The sequence below is a fragment of the Lentinus tigrinus genome (genome assembly GCF_003813185.1).
Source record: "Lentinus tigrinus ALCF2SS1-7 unplaced genomic scaffold L226scaffold_23, whole genome shotgun sequence".
Lineage (NCBI taxonomy): Eukaryota > Fungi > Basidiomycota > Agaricomycetes > Polyporales > Polyporaceae > Lentinus > Lentinus tigrinus.
In genome coordinates this window covers 44234-64642 of record NW_027137932.1, presented here as the reverse complement: position 1 = coordinate 64642, position 20409 = coordinate 44234, and the positions used below count along the sequence as shown (strand labels likewise).

The 20409-nt window shown below is 57.1% G+C and overlaps 12 protein-coding genes and 1 pseudogene across 13 annotated transcripts; 8 read left to right on the top strand and 5 right to left on the bottom strand.

The window, feature by feature from the left end:
- Positions 1–26: 26 nt before the first annotated feature.
- Positions 27–453, bottom strand: L226DRAFT_152354 (uncharacterized protein). The gene has a single exon (XM_067672450.1). It carries the CDS (start codon positions 334–336, stop codon positions 115–117), a length of 222 nt encoding a protein of 73 aa, XP_067532915.1. The 5' UTR covers positions 337–453; the 3' UTR covers positions 27–114.
- L226DRAFT_573097 (uncharacterized protein) lies at positions 357–3719 on the bottom strand (the record flags this gene model as incomplete). The annotated part of the gene is made up of 6 exons (XM_067684784.1): positions 357–389; positions 461–2787; positions 2844–2934; positions 3105–3243; positions 3316–3506; positions 3564–3719. 6 exons carry the CDS (start codon positions 3717–3719, stop codon positions 357–359), a joined length of 2937 nt encoding a protein of 978 aa, XP_067532914.1.
- A 736-nt stretch (positions 3720–4455) lies between these two features.
- L226DRAFT_152313 (uncharacterized protein) lies at positions 4456–5056 on the bottom strand. Its single transcript, XM_067672449.1, has 2 exons — positions 4725–5056; positions 4456–4666 (listed from the first exon to the last, which is right to left on the bottom strand). The coding sequence occupies exons 1-2, from the start codon at positions 4938–4940 to the stop codon at positions 4490–4492; spliced, it is 393 nt and encodes a 130-aa protein (XP_067532913.1). The 5' UTR covers positions 4941–5056; the 3' UTR covers positions 4456–4489.
- L226DRAFT_573095 (uncharacterized protein) lies at positions 4985–5773 on the bottom strand (the record flags this gene model as incomplete). Its single annotated transcript, XM_067684783.1, has 3 exons — positions 4985–5062; positions 5472–5553; positions 5709–5773. 3 exons carry the CDS (start codon positions 5771–5773, stop codon positions 4985–4987), a joined length of 225 nt encoding a protein of 74 aa, XP_067532912.1.
- Positions 5774–5846: 73 nt separating this feature from the next.
- Positions 5847–6841, top strand: L226DRAFT_587839 (annotated as a pseudogene; the record flags this gene model as incomplete). The annotated part of the gene is made up of 4 exons: positions 5847–6063; positions 6117–6491; positions 6552–6632; positions 6688–6841. Coding segments are annotated over 2 exons (472 nt in total), but the record flags the coding sequence as incomplete, so codon positions are not given.
- Positions 6374–6910, top strand: L226DRAFT_467134 (uncharacterized protein; the record flags this gene model as incomplete). Its single annotated transcript, XM_067676029.1, has 3 exons — positions 6374–6491; positions 6552–6632; positions 6705–6910. The coding sequence occupies 3 exons, from the start codon at positions 6374–6376 to the stop codon at positions 6908–6910; spliced, it is 405 nt and encodes a 134-aa protein (XP_067532911.1).
- A 782-nt stretch (positions 6911–7692) lies between these two features.
- On the top strand, positions 7693–8725 carry L226DRAFT_537162 (uncharacterized protein). The gene has a single exon (XM_067681268.1). It carries the CDS (start codon positions 7888–7890, stop codon positions 8590–8592), a length of 705 nt encoding a protein of 234 aa, XP_067532910.1. The 5' UTR covers positions 7693–7887; the 3' UTR covers positions 8593–8725.
- Positions 8726–9780: 1055 nt separating this feature from the next.
- L226DRAFT_573093 (uncharacterized protein) lies at positions 9781–10722 on the top strand (the record flags this gene model as incomplete). Its single annotated transcript, XM_067684782.1, has 1 exon — positions 9781–10722. One exon carries the CDS (start codon positions 9781–9783, stop codon positions 10720–10722), a length of 942 nt encoding a protein of 313 aa, XP_067532909.1.
- Positions 10723–11349: 627 nt separating this feature from the next.
- On the top strand, positions 11350–12661 carry L226DRAFT_537159 (TBPIP-domain-containing protein). Its single transcript, XM_067681267.1, has 7 exons — positions 11350–11426; positions 11496–11527; positions 11585–11708; positions 11762–11902; positions 11961–12031; positions 12173–12309; positions 12374–12661. The coding sequence occupies exons 1-7, from the start codon at positions 11369–11371 to the stop codon at positions 12525–12527; spliced, it is 717 nt and encodes a 238-aa protein (XP_067532908.1). The 5' UTR covers positions 11350–11368; the 3' UTR covers positions 12528–12661.
- A 149-nt stretch (positions 12662–12810) lies between these two features.
- On the top strand, positions 12811–14105 carry L226DRAFT_467112 (uncharacterized protein; the record flags this gene model as incomplete). Its single annotated transcript, XM_067676026.1, has 4 exons — positions 12811–12933; positions 12992–13354; positions 13405–13499; positions 13556–14105. 4 exons carry the CDS (start codon positions 12811–12813, stop codon positions 14103–14105), a joined length of 1131 nt encoding a protein of 376 aa, XP_067532907.1.
- A 2194-nt stretch (positions 14106–16299) lies between these two features.
- L226DRAFT_537157 (uncharacterized protein) lies at positions 16300–16609 on the top strand. Its single transcript, XM_067681266.1, has one exon. The coding sequence runs from the start codon at positions 16331–16333 to the stop codon at positions 16559–16561; it is 231 nt and encodes a 76-aa protein (XP_067532906.1). The 5' UTR covers positions 16300–16330; the 3' UTR covers positions 16562–16609.
- On the bottom strand, positions 16565–17928 carry L226DRAFT_573090 (uncharacterized protein; the record flags this gene model as incomplete). The annotated part of the gene is made up of 4 exons (XM_067684781.1): positions 16565–16784; positions 16899–17171; positions 17388–17647; positions 17854–17928. 4 exons carry the CDS (start codon positions 17926–17928, stop codon positions 16565–16567), a joined length of 828 nt encoding a protein of 275 aa, XP_067532905.1.
- A 1396-nt stretch (positions 17929–19324) lies between these two features.
- L226DRAFT_537152 (uncharacterized protein) lies at positions 19325–20135 on the top strand. Its single transcript, XM_067681265.1, has 2 exons — positions 19325–19615; positions 19674–20135. Exons 1-2 carry the CDS (start codon positions 19400–19402, stop codon positions 19848–19850), a joined length of 393 nt encoding a protein of 130 aa, XP_067532904.1. The 5' UTR covers positions 19325–19399; the 3' UTR covers positions 19851–20135.
- Positions 20136–20409: the final 274 nt, after the last annotated feature.

The window sequence follows — 20409 nt, the reverse complement described above, 5'->3', positions numbered from 1 at the left end:
CAGGACTTGCCTCAATGGGCTCTCTTCTCGCCACCGCCACGATAGTCTCGCGGTGTCCGCATGGTCACTCACGTCCTCTTTCTCCGTCTGCTCCAGCCACGCCTCGACTTCACCTCAGTGTTTCGCCCTCGTCCGAAAGGTGATGCCAGAATAATTTTCGATCCAACACTTTTCGAAGTGTTGCTGCTGGCTTCGACACCGCCTCTGCAGCTCTTCTTGTTCTTCCGCACCCCGTATGTGAAGTTGTTCAGTAACCTCTTCTTGAAAGAGGATGGTCAGTACCGGATGACGCAGCTCCATTTGGGCACCTAAGATGGTTCCAAAGCTGATCAGCATTAACTCAAGACCGTCTTCGACTACTTGCCTATGATCTCCGCAAGATCCCGACCCTATCGCAGGAATTGGCAACAAGTCAGTTCTTGATGAATGACAATTAATCTCGTAGTTTGGAGCAACTTACGATGTGCTTGTCCACCCACCGCAGAAGATATAAGTCGACTCCATCCATTGCATCACAATTTTCACTACTACTACGGAAGAAGAATAATGACGGCTGGTTGGTAGAGACAGAGGTGAAGATCTCCTTGAGCCAGCCGACCAATTCCGTAGTGGGAATAGATTCGGCCACATGTTTAGACCATAATTGCTCCGCATAAATGGCAGCATCATCTTCGGCCCTGCTTCGTGAAAGAGCGTGACGATGCAGGAATGACAAACAATCAACAGCGATGCGAGCATGCGCGAGACCAGGGTCAACGTGGAAATCGTCCCCGCAGCGCGCTTGGTCAACGAGGAAGCGTCTGAAAGTGTTGTCCACGGGACAGAATGCCTGATTGTTAACGTAATCTTCCCCGGGGTTGAAGTGGATCACAGAACGAAGCTTTGTGAGGATGGGGATGGAGTCGTCACAGCGGAGTCCGGAGAGCTCTTCGACTAGTCCAGGGGATTTACGGTATGCGCTCATCGCAATCCAAGCAAGTACGAGCCAGACCTGCTCAAGCTTCTCCGGACTGACTTCTGCGGGCGGGAACTCCGTCTCCAACACTGTGCGATAGAGAAAGTCCAGGTTGCTGAGGCCGTTCGTATCCCTCGGGGTGAGGAGGAGCTGGAGGCAGTGCTCCATCTGTGGAGTACTTTCACCGAGGACAATGAATGTGACTGCGACACGGGTGTATGGAGCCGTGCCTTCCGCCTGTGTCGCAAGCTGAATGAAGGGGTCCCTCTGGTTCCATTGGCCGCCTTCATCGACAGCGCAGAGCCTTGAGCGCATTGCGGCCCCGATGATGTCGCGGTCAACTACTTCTGGTTTCAGGAACTCGTAGAGCGAGATATCCCATTTGGGATACATCGTGAACAAAGGAGATGGGTTATCGGTGAACAGGGAGGTGTAGATATCTTTCAGCATGCGAATAAACTCTTGGGTGGGGGCCGCTTGCTCTGCATGGACAACCCAAAAGTGTCTATGGTACCGGCTGCGGTCACCATTCCTGGTGTGCAAGAGTCTCAGGCAGTCACTAGCAAGACGAGCGTGCATAGTCCCGGGATCGACGTGAAAGTCATTCCCACAGCGCCGTTCGTCAACAAGGAAGTCCCGAAAAGTGACGTGCATGGCGCGGAAGGGTTTGCCGTCGATGTAATCTACAAAGACGACCACAGAACGGAGCTTTGCGAGGATGGGGATAGATTCGCGGCAGGGGATCCCGGAGATCGTCTCAACGTCGGAAGGCGTTATCCCATCGTAACTGTGACAGAGCGCGATCCAAGCAAGTAGGAGTCGGACTTGCTCGCGCAACTTGGGGTACAGGTCCTTGGGTGGAAATGCGGTCTCCAGCACTGTGCGGTACAGCTGATCCAAACTGTCGAGACCGTACGTGTTCCCCGGAGCAAGGAGAAGTTGCAAGCGGTCCTCCATCTGTGCCATACCCACGCCGCCAGCAATGAAGTCCACTGCAGTACGGGCGTAGACGAACACACCAGCCGACTGCCTGGTTAACCGTTTGACAACAGTCGGGTCGCTCTCGTGCCATTGGGTGCCCTCCCGTACCTTGCAGAGTCTCGTCCGGATGAGCTCCTCAATGTCGTGGTCGATAGCGTCCTCGACGTCGTAGAGGGAGACTAGAACAGACGAGTTCTTGACTTCCAGCTCGCGACGCGCCTCCTCGACGTGATTGGGATGAGGCCGTGATGTGATGAGAACGCGGAAGGACGACGGATACTCAAGGGCGAAGGAGACGAGTAGCTCTAGGCACCTTGGAACAAGGTCGGGCTGCGACGCACTCTCGTTACACTCGTCCAGGGCATCGATCACGATGTACACGGGCGCCGAGAGCACTCCGGCATCCTTGGCGTCACGGAGAGGCTCAAGCAGGAGATCTCTGGCAGCAAATTGCAGTTGCTGACCGGGTCCGGCCTTGCTATGGTGTTCGGCGCCGCATACGATGTACGGACGCAAGTCCTTCCGAGAGCGCGCAAGCTGGTTGGCGAGGGTGGTGAAGAATAGCATCGTAGAGCCGACGTTCGCATCTCCCCGTTTGAAGAAGAACGAGGCCCCGAGGTCGCCGTGCTCATAATCGCGTCGGCGGCAGAACTCCCATGCAATAGTCGACTTGCCCATACCCGCGGCACCTATGAGGAAGCACACAGGCTTGTCGCCTGACACCCACTCGTTAAGGCGCGCCCAGACGGCGCTGCGGGTGCCAGCGAGGAATTCGGCTTTTTCGGAGTTGCGCACGGACCTGTAACCAGCGGAGTCGGCATGCGGGATGTTGTTGATGATCTTCTGTTGACCTGAATGAGAGTTGATCCGTCAGCGGAGGTGCTAATAGCTACTAGCACGTACGTACGTTCTTCTTCTTGCTTTCTTCGTTCTTCATCCTGCTTCCTACGCTCCTCTTCTTGCTTCTCAGCCTCCGCCTTCTGTGCAGCGGCAAGGCTCTAAACAAGAATCATCAGAACCAGACGTATGTGTGTTCAGCAGAATACTCGCCTCCAACCTCGTGAGAGTCTCTTCAGTCCAAGCTTCCATGGACAACGTACCACCCAGCTGCCAAGATGAGAACTACTGTCTCTAATTGAAGCGCTATCTCAATAGATGTAATACGCACCCGATAGCGTCTCAGATTATCTTCGAGATTGGTGCGGATAGTTTGGAGTGTATCCTCATCGCGAGAGGCGTGCCAGAGACGTTGGTACCACCGACCCCGACCACACGGTTGAGCCTTCTCCAGTATATCCCCAAGTTCCCTAGGCGGTCAGAGCGACAGATCAGCATATACCGCATACCGTAGATAGCTCACAACCAGTCAGGGTGCTTACTTTTGCAACAGTTCCACTCGTTCCTGCCATCCATCCGACGCCTGCAGGTTCTCCCACATCGTAGCCCGCTCCTCGGGCTGAAGCTTGTCTGCGCGACTCTTGACTTTAAGAACAACGTTGGCGATGATGGTGTTCAAATTCGTTATCTCCTTCGAGATCGCCTCGACAGTCGCTCTGTTCGCTCTCATCTTCTGCGTGGCCGTCAGTCATTTTTGCCACATATATGCAAGGCGTGCACGACAACGCACCTTGACTTGGTCCAAAATGCCCAAGAGAGCGTCGGCCGCCGTCGAGAGGCCGGGGACAGGTGCAAGATCCAAGAGATCCTTCGTCTTCTCCAACGCCATGTAAACATTGTCGAGGACGTCGTTTACCACGTCCGATTTGTTGGCAAAAAGTGGCATGTCTTGTGTTGTTCCGAGTTGCCAATATACGAAATGCTGATAGAGTGATGAAGCGGACACTGGTAGGGCAGAATCAGTCTCGAAACGAGTGGAGAGGTGCGAATATAAAAGCCACGCAATAGGCTCCGGATATGCGGTGCACCGTGGGTGCGGCACTGCGTGCCTGGCCACCACGCAGAGGAACTTCTCGGTAACTTACTTTTACATTGCCGCACAGTCGAGTCGGACTTGGGCGCAGTAGCCATGTGGTAAGACTTGGTAAGAGGTAGCTGCAGAGGCTCAGCACCGGGACAGGACATCGACACTGAGCAGTAAAGTGGACATGAATTGAACGTGCTATCAAGAGGATCGGACCGAGTATCACCAGCGCTCACCTCTTCCCACCCTCCAGATTTCTGGAGTAAATATCAAGAGAGATTCGGAGCATAGGCTCGCACTGACGATGACGATCTGCACTGCGAGTTGCAACGCCCTACGAGAAGACGTAAAATGAAGTGACCGCATGTCTTGTCTCCATGTCTTGCTGGACGGTCCTCACTGCGCGCGATACGAGAACATTTCCGGCGAGAGAAGATGGCATCTACCGTAATACAGAACACGAGATCATATCAACCTCCCCCACCACCTTCGCCCACACGACATCGAACGACCCCGTCTGCGCTTACTTGCCACCAGTCGTGCCAATGCCCATCGCCGTCTTGAACAAGTCGTTGATCTACCACTGGAAGCTCGTGAGCGTAACCAATCGCTCGCACCGAGGCTCTTGCCCATCAGCGACAGGTGTGAGTGCCGGGTGCGAGACGACGGCAGCGAGATAGCTGGACGCGAAGATGACGCCAAGCTGCATCGCCTTGCCATACATACGTCTCCTTCGGCACGGCGAAGATGTGCTTGCAGAAGAGGCCGACGATATACTCGAAGAAGAACTTCGCCATCACGTACGGGATCTGCAGGGAAGAAGGGTGCTGCTTGAGTGCGTTACTTTTTGACGAGCGAGGGATGTACCCGGCACGACAACAACGAAATGAGCAAGCGAAGAGATAGCGAGTCTCCGTCTTGAACTTGCTCATCTCGGCGAAAGCAGCGGCACGTCTGGATCTTGACCTTGGTCATCTTCAGCGGGCAGAGCACGATGTCGGCGCAGAACTCGGCGGACGCAGAGCCGGCGAGCCAGATGGCACCCTGGTACTTCGCGGAGGCCTCCTCGCCGACAAAGTTCATGTACCCCGGAGCGAGTAGCTGACGAAGGTGGGGCCGAAACCTTTCTAGAGACCCTTGCTGTCCTCCTCATTGATGATCATCTTCGATTTGAGGCCAAGACCATTGTACTTGGCCGGGTTGACCTGTGGAACACATGTATCAGCACGTTGCTACACACGCGAATGATTCTTATCCTTCGGGCACTCGCGACTTCATATATGCGCGACCAAGGAAAGAAGTATCGCAGCAGACACGCTCGTCTGAAGGTTCCTGGACACGGTGCGATAAGGGGCGGGTTGCGTCTAAGCAACTGTGATGGCTCCCGCCAGCTGACCACGATTCACCAGTTGCGGCGCGCGACAAGGGAAGACAACAAGGACAGCTCGTGGCGAAAAATGACGCGCATTGGGCAAGTGCGTGAACACTAGAATGAACGCGAATATGTCCCGCAGAGTCATCCAACTGCAGCAACAATCACCGAACACGATGACAATGTCGTCCTTCGCGTGACAGGGTACGGAAGGGGATGATGAGGCCAAGGGAGATACACACCTTCGTAACGGCCAGAGGCGTACGCCAGAATACACTTAGTCGAGTATGATAGCTGGCATCGTGGGGAACGAGGCCAAGGTACCTGGAAAGCAGACGTGAGCCAAGGGACTTATGAGACAGCTTGGAACTTCCTTCGAGTCGTCCGAATCATCGTCCTCAGCGGCCCGACGCTGTCTCCTAAGCATGCCTGCATGCCCTAGTGCCGCCACAAAGCAGCTGCACCCGCGCGCGACGCACTCGATGTTCTGGACGACGAGGAGAAGGAGGAGGAGGAGGAGAACCGGACCATCTGTTGCGGCCATTAGCGCACATACAATAAACCTTAACCCCAAGTAGCCCTCCCTAGCTTGATAATAGTCTCACTCTGGTCGGCAACCACATCCTCTTCTCGTCCTCAAGGAATCCTCGATGCACCATTAGTAACGACTTGGCCTTCGACCCTATTGAGGAGGCCATAGAAGTTGTCGACCGCGGAGAATTTTTCGTACACGACGAGGGGCGACCTCATCATCGCGGTGTGTGCTATATCTCGACTTCTGCGTGCCCCCATCGCACCAGTACTCCCCTATTTTTGCACACGATCTTCCCCATTGTTGGTATGCAGCGGATACATCTGCGTTACATCCCCGTTCGAACGCCTCGAAGAGCTCTTACATCCACTATCACTACCCCCGCTCGTTCTTGCGCCCGGGCGGGTCCTTGGCAAGGCCTCGCGATGCGGGGGCACACGGAGTCCGTGCTGTATTTGTGCGAGATACCGGGGCTTCCGTGAGCGGGCGCGCTTCACGATCGATTCTTCTGCGCAGTATGTATGTGCACTCCTTCCATCCAAGAAGCGTCATGACGGCTCATCTCTACACACAGGATGACCGGGGACGGTCTCGTGGAGCGGGTCCATAGCGATGGGTCAGCATGCCGTATTCGTGGGTATGAACTATCGTTTGCATGCCTTCGTTTTCCTTGCCGTGATGGAAGTGAAGGAGGCTGGCGTTGGAAACCAACTAGGTCTGCATGACGTACGTCCATCCCGTGCCGCCAATTTCCCATTCCGTTTCACTGACTTACGGGTTGGTGTCAAAGAGCGTGAGGCCCTGCGATGGATCAACAAGCACATCGCTGTATTTGGCGGAGACACAGACAAAGTCACTCTCTACGCATCTCGTGCAACTATCTCGGGATCCTTAGGGAATCACTGACGTGAATTTCACTCTCACAGCTGGGGTCCGAGCTCAGGTGCGACCTCGACCAACTTGCAGATGGTCACGAACGACGGGAACCCGGAAGGCCTCTTCCGCGGGGTGATCATGAGCTCCAGCTCGCCCGCTCCCACTAGAGACATCACCAACCTGCAGCCGTACTCGATTGTGGCGGGCCCATCAGGCATCTTCGCGGATGTCGACTCGATGCACTCGAGCTCGCTGTCGGTGCACTATGAGTAGGGTCGAGGGCGTTGTAGAACAGGACGTGGGCGCGCGCGGTACGATCGTGGCGAAGGTCATGGTGGCGGTCACGGTAGTAATCGTGATCGGGTGTACCGCGCCTCGGGGGAGGCTGGGGGTTAGTTACCGTGGTGGCAGACCGGAAGAGGGACCGTGGTAGAATTCGAGGAGCGGGGCTGTGAACTTCGACTGAGGTTGTTACTTTTTTACTATGTCGGTGCGTTTCGCTATGCTGTACATGATATCTCGCCCATCTCGAGCTGATTTCATCTGTAACTTGTTGTCTGGTCGAGGAACGACAGGACTTACCGGGCGCTCTTCTCGCCACCGCCACGATAGCCTCGTGGCGGGGTCGGCTCGCACGCTCCTTGTCCTCTGCTACCACTGTCTTCGTATACGCACCGCCTGTCATGATACTATGCTAGTTTGAGCCAAAGAAACAGCTTATTTGGGTTAAACTGTGAGTCCATCGGCTCCGCAACCTCACGAGCAACCACTTACTCGAGCGTAGGTTCGACAATCCCCGGCTGTGAGGGTCTGTGAGGGTCGTCCGGCTCGCTCGAGAAACTTCTCCTCGGATGTCAATGCGACGTTCGGTCGAGTTATCATTGTGTACGACTACGAGTGAAGTTCAGAAGTGCGGTACGAACTCATATCCAGGGGACACGTGCAATCCGCACTTGCCTTGACCGTGGCGGCGTGAAGCTAGGAGAACCCTTCGAAGCGACATGTTGTCTATGCTGCACCTGTGAGTTCAACTTGATGTGGCGTGCGCTGAACACTCGTATCTTGATTAGAGGCACGTCTAGCATGAGGCACCTCGCCTCATCTCACCGGTATATGCAACTCTGCCTTCTCGGGCCCATGTAGGCGCTACGCTACATCCGTCCGCGGGCTATAAAGTGCCCTGTGATGCCAGCGTTATCCTCGGGCTGAACATCGTGCATCCCTTCCTCCTTTCCTCAAGTTGCGCTATCATGAACACCCACAGTTGGCTAGGACTTGACGAGAATACCCCAGCCCCTCTTGCTCACTGGCATGACGCTACCGGGAGGTCTATCTATCGGCCGCCTCGAGCCATCACCACCGACCCCTACCGCAGTATGAGCCCCACTTTCGAGAGACGTGTGGGTTTTACACCTAGGCCCCATGATAGAGCGCGTTCTCCCTGGGTATGGCCCGTCCGCGCTATGCGTTGGGTGTTCATCGTGATGGTGGCGACAATCCTCACATGGATAGTGAGCATCGTCTCAAGCGCGGTCATCTACTACGCCAACGAAATCGCCTTGCATCATTCCCTACCCTTTCTTCCTTTCCTCAGAGCTGCTTTCGCAGGCGGGTCGATTCTCGGTACCGGTCTTGGGGTCATCCTATGCCCACAGCGTCCGCTGCCGAACCGATGGATTCATGACGTGCTCGACTATCGAACCGTGACACCAATGCACCCCGGCTGGTCTTTTCTCTTTCCGATTGCCGGAGCGATGGCCCCTGCCTTGGGCATTGTTGCCTTGAAGGATCCCATTATAACCGCGTCGGTGAGGGACCTTGCCGTCCTTGTGGCGGAGTCACTCGCGAGTGTTCCGACGCTCTTCTTCATCGGATACGTTATGTGGATGTCATGCAGACGTCAACGCTCGGCGCAGGTTGGGACCTCGGAGAACGTGGAAATGGGGGCCATGTAGCGCGAGATGGATAGATGGACTGTGTTACCATGTTACACAGTACGGGTTTCGCTTCAGGTTTGCACCTACAGTATCTGGCTCGTGTGTATTCTCGGCTCGCAATGGATGCTATGATCATGAACGGGATCGGGGGGTCATCTGGTCAGAGAGGGCCACGCCTTGGCTTGTGAGATGCGAGCGGCAGAAGGGTGTCACATAGACTCCATAGTCTGAGGATCCGGACAACCAACTCCCTGTCCGCGGCGCTGAGTACTTACCACCGCCACAACAAGTTACGACCATCGATAGTATCAGACGAGGCAGCCTCGAAAGCTTCAGCAAAGAGATGGTATCGCGAGGCGATGAGTCAATTCGAAGGAAACACAAACACAGCATCTGGATTCTGCCTGTGTACTGTGTTCTCTCAGCTCTAAGCAGACCGACGGATACGAAGAAGAAGCATTAAAAACAAGAATCACCTAACGCGGGTCCGAACCGGCGATACTTTCGCCGCATCGCCACCACCGCCACCGTAGCCTCGTGGCGGCGTTGCTCGCACGCTCTCATCCTCTTCCTCTTGTCTTCTTCGTCTGCCTCTCATCCAGTACTGTTGTATACTGGTGCGGTGTCCTCGGAATACTCATAGCTTCTTGCGGATAGCTTGCGATGGTGCGAGATAACTGGAGAACTGCGCATGAGCGACGCTTTGGCTGAAGCTCGAACTCGCGGGTGCCAGCGTGGCACTCGTTCGAAGGTGAGCGTCGCACATCTTCGCTCGTTCATTAGTTGCTGCTGAGCGTATGGATGTCTAGGAGATTGTGGTGCCTTTTGCTTAAGCAAAGCGTCCGCATACAGTCGTCTTCCGGGGACAACACGCTTTGGCCTACATCGCACTGCCTCGTGGTGGACCTCCCTAGTAACTGCAACTTCTCTTGTTTTGTTCTGCATCGGAATACCTGTCAGCTTAGACCCGCCGCCCATGTGTTATCGCGCTCAGGCCCTGTTGTCTAAGGTCTTAGGCCCAACTCGTCCAGGGCTGTGCGAGACTTCTCGGAGTGGGTACTATAAAGACTGCGCCCACTCGTCTGCAGTCTACCGCGCCCTGCACCTCCTTCGACCTTCAATCTTCGATCTTCGAACTTGAACACCAACAACAACCAACTACTCACCAGTCTTGTCTTGTCCTCGCACTGCTTTGCTCTGTTGACCATGTCCTCCATGTCGCAAGAGTCGCTTCTCCCAATGCCCGTTCAGGCATCATCCGAGCCCCGCGGCAACCCCGGGGTCTATATCCCCTTCCCTGTCTTCCTCTACGACGCCGCCGCTAGGCAGTACGCCGTCCTCCCCACGTCCGACGGCGCCTCCGACTCGGACTCGGAAGACGGGACCGTCGCAGGAGACGAAGACCCCGCCCAGTCAAAGCTCCTCGGATCGCCCCCAAACAACCTCGAGGGCATGCACATCAGCTCTCCCGCCACCCGCCCCTCGACGTTCTCGTGGTACCGCGCGCTCAGCGGCACGATCTGGTACATGCGCATGTGCCTCGTCCTCGTCATCCTCTGCACCGCCGCCACGCTCGCCACCGGCGCCGTCTTCGCGCTCATCGGGAACGCCGTGGTCCTCGGCTCCCTCGCGCCGTACGCCGCCATGCGCGAGAAGGCCGCGGACAGCGAGATGGAGGCGTGTGCGGTGGGCGCGGGCGTGCTCGGGTGCGCGGTCGGCTTGTGCGCGTTTGCGTGTTTCGTCGTGCGCAGGGCGCGGTTGAGCGATGCGGAGCGCGACACGGAGCTCGAGCTTCCTGCTCCCGCGTCTGCGTCTGCCTCTGCGCCACGGCGGTACGAGTACCCCGACCTCGACCTCGACATGAAACCGAGCGAGCCGGAGGAACTGTGGACGGCGCTGACGGTCGCGGCGGTCGCGGGCGTGTTCGCGATGGCGGTCGGGATGGCGGTCGTGCCTGGGCTCCGGCTGGCGGCGGCGGCGGAGGGCTTTGAGGTGAAGCATGCGCTGGCGATCGGGGCGTGGGGGCTGGGTGCGCCGCTCTCGCCGATGCTGGCGTGTATGTTTGTGGCGACGCTGTGGAAGTGCGATCCGTGTGCGGGCGCGGAGTGTTGCTGTGAGGGGTTGGGGGCGTGTTGTGCTAGGGATTAGGGACTAGTGGGTGGGTGGGATGTGGGGTGCGGATGTGGTTGCGGATGTGGTGGTTGACCTACTGGGTCTTCCTGTGACCTTCCCGGACTTTGATTCTTTCTGCGTTGCTTACTTGCATGCTCGTGCTTTCTGTTACTTGTGTTGGTCTGTCTGCGCTGTCATGACGCGTTGTTCGCGCTGTCGCGCACCTGTCGCTCCTTTGCTTTTGCATGGACTCACCATCTCTCCTTGCTCTGGTCCTCGACCTGTTGTACTCGCGTTGCTTGTGCTTTGGAATGGATGTGCATCGTATTATGTTGCGAATTTGCGGCATGGATCGTGCGTCCAGAGAACATCGCCACGGAAGACATGACCGACAGACATCGCGGACGGAAACCGACGCTGACTGGAATTCTATCGTGCACCGCATGGGCATCCATGAATATGTACCAAAACTTGTTGAGAACTCGAGAGGATGGAGTCAAGCTGCGGTCCGACCAGGAACAAGCCTAGTCGAGCAAAGAGACGCTGGGGGGACGAGCACGTGACGGGACGCGTCGAATAAGACGCGCGCGACGCGTCCCCGAAGAAGGCCGTGTCTGCTTGTCTCCTCTCCACCTCCTGCATAGTACATACGTCCAGTGCTTTATCTTCTACTACTTGTACGATGGCTACGAAGTCCAAGGCAGGAGAAGCCAAGGTTGCTGTTCTCAAGGGCAAAGATGGTGCGCGCCCTCCGTCGTACTAGTAGAGCGCATATACTCACCCATTCCGCCCCTTCTGTTTCTGTGCAGCTGAAGAAAAGGTACTCGAGTATATGAAGCGTGTGCGTCATTGCGGATGTAGTGCGGTGAAGGTAGACTGAGCGCATATACGCACCCAGATGAACCGCCCGTTCGGGGCGGTGGACGTCTCTGCGAACTTGAAGGGCGCGGTGCCGAAGACGGCGGCGCAGAAGATACTGGTTGCGCTCGCGGAGCGCGGGGACCTCGTGCAGAAGACGTGTGGTGCGCATATAGTCGCCTTCGTTGCGTCGGGTCGGTCTGATACTGGCATACAGGAAAGACTACGTTCTTTGTGGTCAACCAGGCGAACCTGGAGGACATGCCCGCGGAGAAACTCGCAGGGCTGGAAGCAGAGTACAAGAACGTGGACGAGGAGAACAAAGCACTTACTGCGGAGGCTAGATCGCTCGCAGGCGGTGAGGAACAGCACGAGGCTCGCGGGAGGAGAGGACGCTAACGTTGGTATTATCTCAGAGGTGGCTAAATTGAAAAGCACACCAACAGACGAGGAGCTGGCGACGGAGATCGAGAAGGTTGCGAACGCGGTACGTTACAGAACTGCCTTCACATGCCCCTGGCACGCCGGGTACACACCGCGTACGTGCATGCGGCGTGCCAAGGCGTGTGTCGATCGGATAGAATGCAATAACTGAGGCTCACATTCTCCGCGCACGATACTCACGCAGATCAAGAAAGCGCGGGCACACCTGGAGCCGCTGCGAGCGGGGACGCCCCTGATCTCTGCAGAGGAGACGGCGCAGCTGGAGAGGGACTGGGTGCGGTGGCGGGGGGAGTGGACGCGGCGGCGGAAGATCTTTAACACGTACGTCGGGAGCGATTGCTTCAAATTGAGGTCGCGACGGGGCTGATGGAGGACGCGTGTGCAGGTTCTGGGGATTGGCGACGGATGCGCTTACGCCCCAGCAGGCGACGGAGCTGGGGGAGGACCTGGGCGTCGAGTGGGACACGGCCGAGCACGTCGCGCTGGAGAGGGGCGAGCTGTGTGCGCCGACGAGGGTCCTGGGCAAACGTCGGCGATGAGCTCGAGCGTACTTGGCATGCATGTATTCGCAGGGTGCAGGTGGCAGCGGAGGGCGGAATGAGGAGGCTGAGGCGACTGCGGGTGGTCCGTGCGCAGTCCAAATATAGGCGAGCGCCCGGGCAAGGGACGACGGCTATTTGCGGAGTGTGAATGGGCGTATATATGGCACGCACTGCAACGCTGGCTGGCAACGACTCCTTTCTCTCTTCCGGCCTCCGTCCTCCCCTTCGCCGTTCGCGGTCCCCTCCTTCGGCCGCGCTTTTGCTCAAGATAACCACAGACATGTCCACCGTCGCTCTTTCACTCCTTGCCATCGCCGCCGCCTCTTCCGGCGTGCTCGCCCAGGATGCCACCACCTCCTCCCTCACTCCCCTCGCATCCAAGCACTTCGACTACACCAACCTCGTAAGTTTCTGTACCCCGGGTTCCCGGCGGCCAGCCCTCTCACACGCCCCGTCCACAGCCCTACCAGGCCGACCCCGACAACGGCGTCCGTGGAACCCAGCAGGGCTACAACCGCTGCAACTCCACCACCGAGGGCCCCGAGTCCATGTGCCAGACCGCCCTCATCAACCACCTCGACGACTTCTGTCTCTGGGCGCCCCCCAAGCCCGACTCCACCATCGGTGACACCGAGGGTGAGGAGGTTGCTTGGTGCACCAAGAAGGGCTACGGCACCCGCCTGATCCCCGCCGGCGCCCTCACCGGTGTCCAGCTCACCAAGACCCCCGACTACATCCAGGTCGTCGGTTACATCGACCAGACCAAGATCAACATCGCTGGTGACGACGGTGGAGGAGAGCTTGACCCCCACGGTGCTGACTTCGTGAGTCCGCCGTCCTTCCCCCCTGTGCGCAAATGCCTGACACGTCACAGCGTGGTAACCCGCTCGGTGGACTCGTCTACTCGAACGCCTTCACCAGCAACGGCGGGAAGAACGACTCGTTCCAGCAGGTGATCGAGTGGCACAAGTGAGTAACCTTTGATGTTCTGTCTCACCCGGATTCTAATCGCACCGCCCACGTAGCTTCATGGGCAGCAACCAGTTCTGCTTCAAGATCTGTGATCCTACCGGCTCGAACCCTGCTGGTTTCTGCCAGCACATCTACGACCGTATCGGTGTTGCTTACAACTGCCCCACCGCTGCCCAGAACGGTACCTTCGAGTATTGCGAGGGTGAGAGCCAGGACCCCCCTGGTATCTACACCGACGCCAGCGGCGCCGTCCAGACCTACTCTCAGCCCCCTGAGTCTCTCGGTGTCATCACCTCGCTCCCTTACACCCCCAAGGTCCCTGCGTCCTCCAACTGTGTCCAGATCGCCTCCGCCGCGCTCTTCACCGACCTTGCTTCTGCCACCGCCTCTGCCACCGCTTCCGGCTCTGGTGCGAGTGCGACCGGCTCAAGCAAGGCGACTGGCTCTGGTGCGTCCGGCTCGGCGACCCGCACTGGTGCCTCCGCTGGTGCTTCGTCGACTGGCGGCGCGGCGTCTGGTGACAGCAACGGTGCCGCGACGATTCGCATCTCTGCCGCCGCCACCTTTGCAGGTGTCCTCGGTGCGATCGCGTTCCTCGCTTGATGCCCTTCCCTCATCGTTTCACGATCGTCATGAGCGTCGGTGGGAGGAGTCGTAAAGGACTGGCATGGTGATAATTCACGGGATATTGTTCAGCACGTAGCACGATTTCGAACTAGCGCACATCTACTACATTAACTGTAGCACACGGACTACTACCTCTTCTATTAGCATTTCCGTTTCTCCTCTTGCGTATGATCTTGTGCGCGAGAGGACATACCCCCGTTGCTCAGTTTAATACCATCTGCTTCGTGCGTCTCCTGCATCTTGCTTGTCTGGCTGATCGAGTGACGTGCTTACTTGGTGCAGATGCCTCTTTGCTGCGTTGCTGTAGGGATGATATGGTGTGATGTCGCAGACGCGCTGTGGTCGCGTCGGGAATAAAGGCCACAGCGCGTTCAGCAAGAGAACATCGAGGTTCCGTCGCGACGCAACTGGCGTGTAGATGAGCCATCCTTTCACCGTGTTGCGAAAGAGGCGGAGGTGTCGCTTCGGCTCTGAGCAGCTGTAATTACGATGCAGAACGGAGGGAGGAGTAGTGAATAGTGGAGAACGCCAGGCAGACTCGAGTCGGAACTCCAGGCGCAGTCACTGGTGAAGCGCTCGGAGTACACGTAAGTACTCGAATACTTACTGTCAGTACTAGTACATACTTGCCCTGGCCATGGCAAACACAGCCAAACTGGGCTCTCCGAGACCCGCCATGGTCGACGTGGACCGTGCCGCCACCGCTAGACAGTACACGCCAAGTGATCCTCCAGGTTTGCTCGTTGCGTTCCACTTTTATATCATATCACTGAATGCGTTTGCAGATGATACGCCCGACTCGTCCGCAGCCTCCTCAACGAAACCTCCCTCGATCAACGATCCTCGTCCCCGCCGGGTGAATGTGCAGGATCTCGGGAGTCGGGAAGGTCATCGCGCCGCACTCTCGGACATATGCTGCAATACGCATGGACCCCGAGGCTACAGTAGAGGCTCTCGACGATCCGGAGGCTACAGAAGAAGCACGATCGATGTCGCCCAAGACGTATCTCGTTTTCGTGGACATGGTACAGTACCACATGCGTTCCCGGCGCGCTACTCCTACCCACACCACTGATATGCCACAATTGCCTTGTTGCTTTCTTCTAGTTCTTGAGCCTCCCGTGGCCACAAGGTCGCTACTTCGAGTACCTGCTCAGCCCCATTGCTCCTCGCCTGCGGGCTGAAGACCCCCGGGCTTGGCTTCACTCCCGACATGACGGTGCCCATATTCCCGAACACGTCACACCCTTCCGCCGGGCGCGAGCGTGTGCACACAGATCCTGAGTTCCCGTTCTCGAATTGCTATCACTGGATTGGGTACTACGTCAAGGTTTGTGTCCGCGCTCGCCCCAGGGAGCTGTTCGACCATGGCGAGGCTGTGGTCCTTCCCCGGTCTTCCTTGAGTGCTCTTGAGGCTGCTTTTAGGGAAGATCGCGAGGGTCTGGTAGCGAGGAGGAAAGTGCGTGAGGAGTGCGGTCCTTCTCAGCTTGCTGTCGACTCCTTGCTGGGACCGCCGGAAGAGGACGTGTGGCCCCGTCGTGGACCTGTGGTTTAACCTCACGGAGCATCTCGCCGAGGAGTCGATCCCGGATCCTGAAGGCTTTGTGAAGGAGCGGGAGATGATCGCGGCGTTACGTCTCATTTGTCAATTTACCAGCCACAACCTCCCTGATAGAACAGAACTTGCAGGATCATACGGAGACCTGACGAACGGAAAGCACAGAAGGAATTCGAACTTGCCGCCAACCGCATCCCCGACTCGGAATCCGAGGAGTCCGGACACCAAACATGCCTGCCTATGTTCCTTGTGCGTGAGCTCCGTCGGAACCCTTCGAAGGGTGCGTTCATCAGCTTGCCTTGGTCGAGTGCCACTGAACTGTGAGTTGCGCTTCCGAATACGTCTTCTTTGGGCGCGGGAATTGCTGCGGCCACGGTTGCAGCTTAGACTTGCGGGTCGCGGACATATGCAGGATGCTCCGTCACGCCCGCCGCGCATCGTTGCACGACCCTCGTCTCGTATCGCTGACGCTGACACTTGCCGATACAGTCGCAGTATACCACATTGACATTGCGTGTCGTACCCTCTCCCACTCGGAAGCAGTGTTGAAATACTCGCGCAACCTAACATACAGCCCGGACCGACCTCGCCCCTCACAAATGGGGGTACAAGCTCTCCCGTGTCTCGTGAATACGCCCAAAGCATGCCCTCCTACTGCGGCGAAGTCCTCCGCGCCGGGATCTATCCATCCTTCTCCTCGTCGTATACACTGCTCGCTCACGCCCGGGACGGCGTACCCGTGGACGAGCCGGAGCTCGTGTATGGCGAGGGGGACAAGCGGACGCTGGAGGAGTGGATACGAGCAAACGTGTCGACTGCGTGGAACACAGCCCGCATATTCTTCAAACCGGAAAAGGGACGCTCAAGGCAGTAAAGGCTAAGGCTCCCATGGCCGCCAGGCGCAACGAATCATTGCCGACCGCTGATTAAGAGCCCTTGCATCGACGATGATGTGGACTGCCTTGCGCTGCACGCTGCCGTACTCTGGCCAAGCGATCGTCTGGTTCCACACGCCGTTCGGGTCCTGCGTCGCGGTGACCTGGATGGTGTAGTCGGCGAGCTTGTCCGGTTTGAGGAGAACAGGGCCGAAGTCGCTTCTGTGGGGCTGTGGCGATAGTCAGTGAGCGGTGAATGATTCGGTCTTTGAACCGGGTGAAGCATGTACATATTGGCTGTGCCGTCCATGAGAGGTTCGAAACCAGGATACGTACTGATCGCTCGAGTGATAATTGATTCGAGGAAGAACCATCTCGGAGCCTGGAAAGATCGGCGTGCGCTTGTACATGGGCGCATTGTCGAGGTCGAGCTTGAACAGCGGAGAGAGGGCGCGGGGGAAGACGAACTGATGCACATAGGAGCGGGGCTGGTCTTCATGACCGAGCTCGTGAGCCGAGGCGAGACTTGGGAGAGGGTAAGGTGAAGAAGACATATGCGACATCAAAGCTCCCGGAGGCGAAGATGGTACCCTTCGTCCAACGCGTCGCCTACGACTCATGTCAGCTCTAATTGAATTGATGTGGATAGATGGCGCACCAGTCATGAATGCGATATCTGTGATTCCCACTAAGTACTAGGTGCTGCGGAGCCGCCTTCAAGAAGACACCATCGGCGGGTGGATCCCAAGGTGTAGCGAGTCCCTGCAGACGCCAATGCATACCCCTTCAACTCAATATGCGACAACATTATCCTGAGCCACCCACCTGATATCCGAACATGCAAAGTGGAGGTTACAGCGAGTAGCGCATGCGCCGAGGCGTCGTCTCAAAGACTCCAGCGTGTCGCTCGCGCCGGCGCGCACAGCATGCTCGACGACCGTGTCGTAGTACGGCTGCAGGTTGGTGATGTCTCTAGTGGGAGCGGGTGAGCTGGAGCTCATGATCACCCCGCGGAAGAGGCCTTTCGGGTTCCCGTCGTTCGTGACCATCTGCAAGCTGGTCGAGACCGCACCTGAGCTCGGACCCTAGCTGTGAGAGTGAAATTCACGTCAGTGATTCCCTAAGGATTCCGAGATAGTGCACGGAGATGCGTACAGAGTGACTTTGTCTGTGTCTCCGCCAAATACAGCGATGCGCTTGTCGATCCATCGCAGGGTCTCGCGCTCTTTGACACCAACCCGTAAGTCAGTGAAACCCCGATGAGGAGATTGGCGGCACAGGATGGACGTACCTCATGCAGATTTAGGTTCCCAACCTTCACTTCCATCCCGCCAGCGAAAACAAAGGCGTGCAAGCGGTAGTTCATACCAGCGATACGGTGTGCTGACCCATCGCTATGGATCACTGCACGAGACCTGTGTGCAGAACAGGTGAGCCATCATGACGCTCATTGGATGGAGAGAGAGTGCACATACATACTGCGCACAGGAATCGATTGGGAAGCACGCCCGCTCACGGAAGCCCCGGTATCTCGCACAAATACGGCACGGACTCCGTGTGCCCCCGCATCGCGAGGACTTGCCAAGGACCCGCCCGGGCGCAAGAACGAGCGGGGGTAGTGATAGTGGATGTAAGAGCTCTTCGAACGGGGATGCAACGCAGATGTATCCGCTGCATACCAACAATGGGGAAGACCGTGTGCAAAAATAGGGGAGTACTGGTGCAATGGGGGCACGCAGAAGTCGAGATATACTAGTAGCATACTCCGCGATGATGAGGTCGCCCCTCGTCGTGTACGACAAATTTTCCGCGGTCGACAACTTCTATGGCCTCCTCAATAAGGTCGAAGGCAAAGTCGTTACTAATGGTGCGTCGAGGACTGCTTGAGGACGAGAAGAGAATGTGGTTGCCGACCAGAGTGAGACTATCATCAAGCTAGGGAGGGATACTTAGGGTTAGGGTTATTGTATGTGCGCTAATGGCCGCAACAGCAGCATGATCGTCCGGTTCTCCTCCTCCTCCTCAGACTCTTCCTCCTCCTCCTCCTCGTCCAGAACATCGAGCGCGTCGCGCGCTGATTCCGCTTCCTTGTGGCGGCACTAGTTTATACGGGGCATGCATGCATGCTTAGGAGACAGCGTCGGGGCTGCTGAGGACGATGACGCGGACTCGGAGGAGGCTTCAAGCCGTCTTATAAGTCCCTTGGCTCACGTCTGCCTTCCAGGTACCTTGGCCCCGTTCCCCACGATGCCAGCTATGTTACTCGAACAAGTGTATGCTCGCGTACGCCTCTGGCCGTCACGAAGGTGTGTATCTCCCTTGGCCTCATCATCCCCTTCCGTACCCTGTCGCGCAGAGGACGACATTGTCATCGTGTTCGGTGATTGGTGCTGCAGTTGGATGACTCTGCGGGACATATTCGCGTTCCTTCTAGCGTTTACGCACTTGCCTAATGCGCGTCATTCTTCGCCACGACCCGTCCTTGTTGTCTTCTCTTGTCGCGCGCCGCAACTGGTGAATCGTGGTCAGCTGGCGGGAGCCATCACGGTTGCTTAGACGCATCCCGCCCCTTATCGCACCGTGTCCAGGAACCTTCAGACGAGCGTGTCTGCTGCGATACTTCTTTCCTTGGTCGCGCATATATGAAGTCGCGAGTGCCCGAAGGATAAGAATCATTCGCGTGTGTAGCAACGTGCTGATACATGTGTTCCACAGGTCAACCCGGCCAAGTACAATGGTCTTGGCCTCAAATCGAAGATGATCATCAATGAGGAGGACAGCAAGGGTCTCTAGAAAGGTTTCGGCCCCACCTTCGTCAGCTACTCGCTCCGGGGTACATGAACTTTGTCGGCGAGGAGGCCTCCGCGAAGTACCAGGGTGCCGTCTGGCTCGCCGGCTCTGCGTCCGCCGAGTTCTGCGCCGACATCGTGCTCTGCCCGCTGAAGATGACCAAGGTCAAGATCCAGACGTGCCGCTGCTTTCGCCGAGATGAGCAAGTTCAAGACGGAGACTCGCTATCTCTTCGCTTGCTCATTTCGTTGTTGTCGTGTCGGGTACATCCCTCGCTCGTCAAAAAGTAACGCACTCAAGCAGCACCCTTCTTCCCTGCAGATCCCGTACGCGATGGCGAAGTTCTTCTTCGAGTATATCGTCGGCCTCTTCTGCAAGCACGTCTTCGCCGTGACGAAGGAGACGTATGTATGGCAAGACGATGCAGCTCGGCGTCATCTTCGCGTCCGGCTATCTCGCTGCCGTCGTCTCGCACCCGGCACTCGCACCTGTCGCTGATGTGCAAGAGCCTCGGTGCGAATGATTGGTTACGCTTACGAGCTTCCAGTGGTGGATCTACTTACGACTTGTTCAAGACGGCGATGGGCACGGGCACTGGCACGACTGGTGGCAAGTAAGCGCAGACGGGGTCGTTCGGTGTCGTGTGGGCGAAGATGGTGGGGGACAGGTCGCGGTTGATATGATCTCGTGTTCTGTATTGCGGTAGACGCCATCTTCTCTCGACTGGCGTACCTCATATTCTCTGTTCTCGTATTGCGCGCGCAGTTGAGGACCGTTCGGCAAGACATGGAGACGAGACATGCGATCACTTCATTGTACGTCTTCTCGTCGGGCGTTGTGGCTCGCAGTGCAGATCGTCGTCGTCGGTGCGTCCGAGCCTATGCTCCGAATCTCTCTTGATATTGACCAGAAATATGAAGGGTGGGAAGAAGTGAGCGCTGGTGATACTCGGTCCGATTCTCTTGATAGCACGTTCAGTTCATGTCCACTTTACTGCAGTGTCGATGTCCTGTCCCGGTGCGGAGCCTCTGCAGCTACCTCTTACGGAGTCTTACCA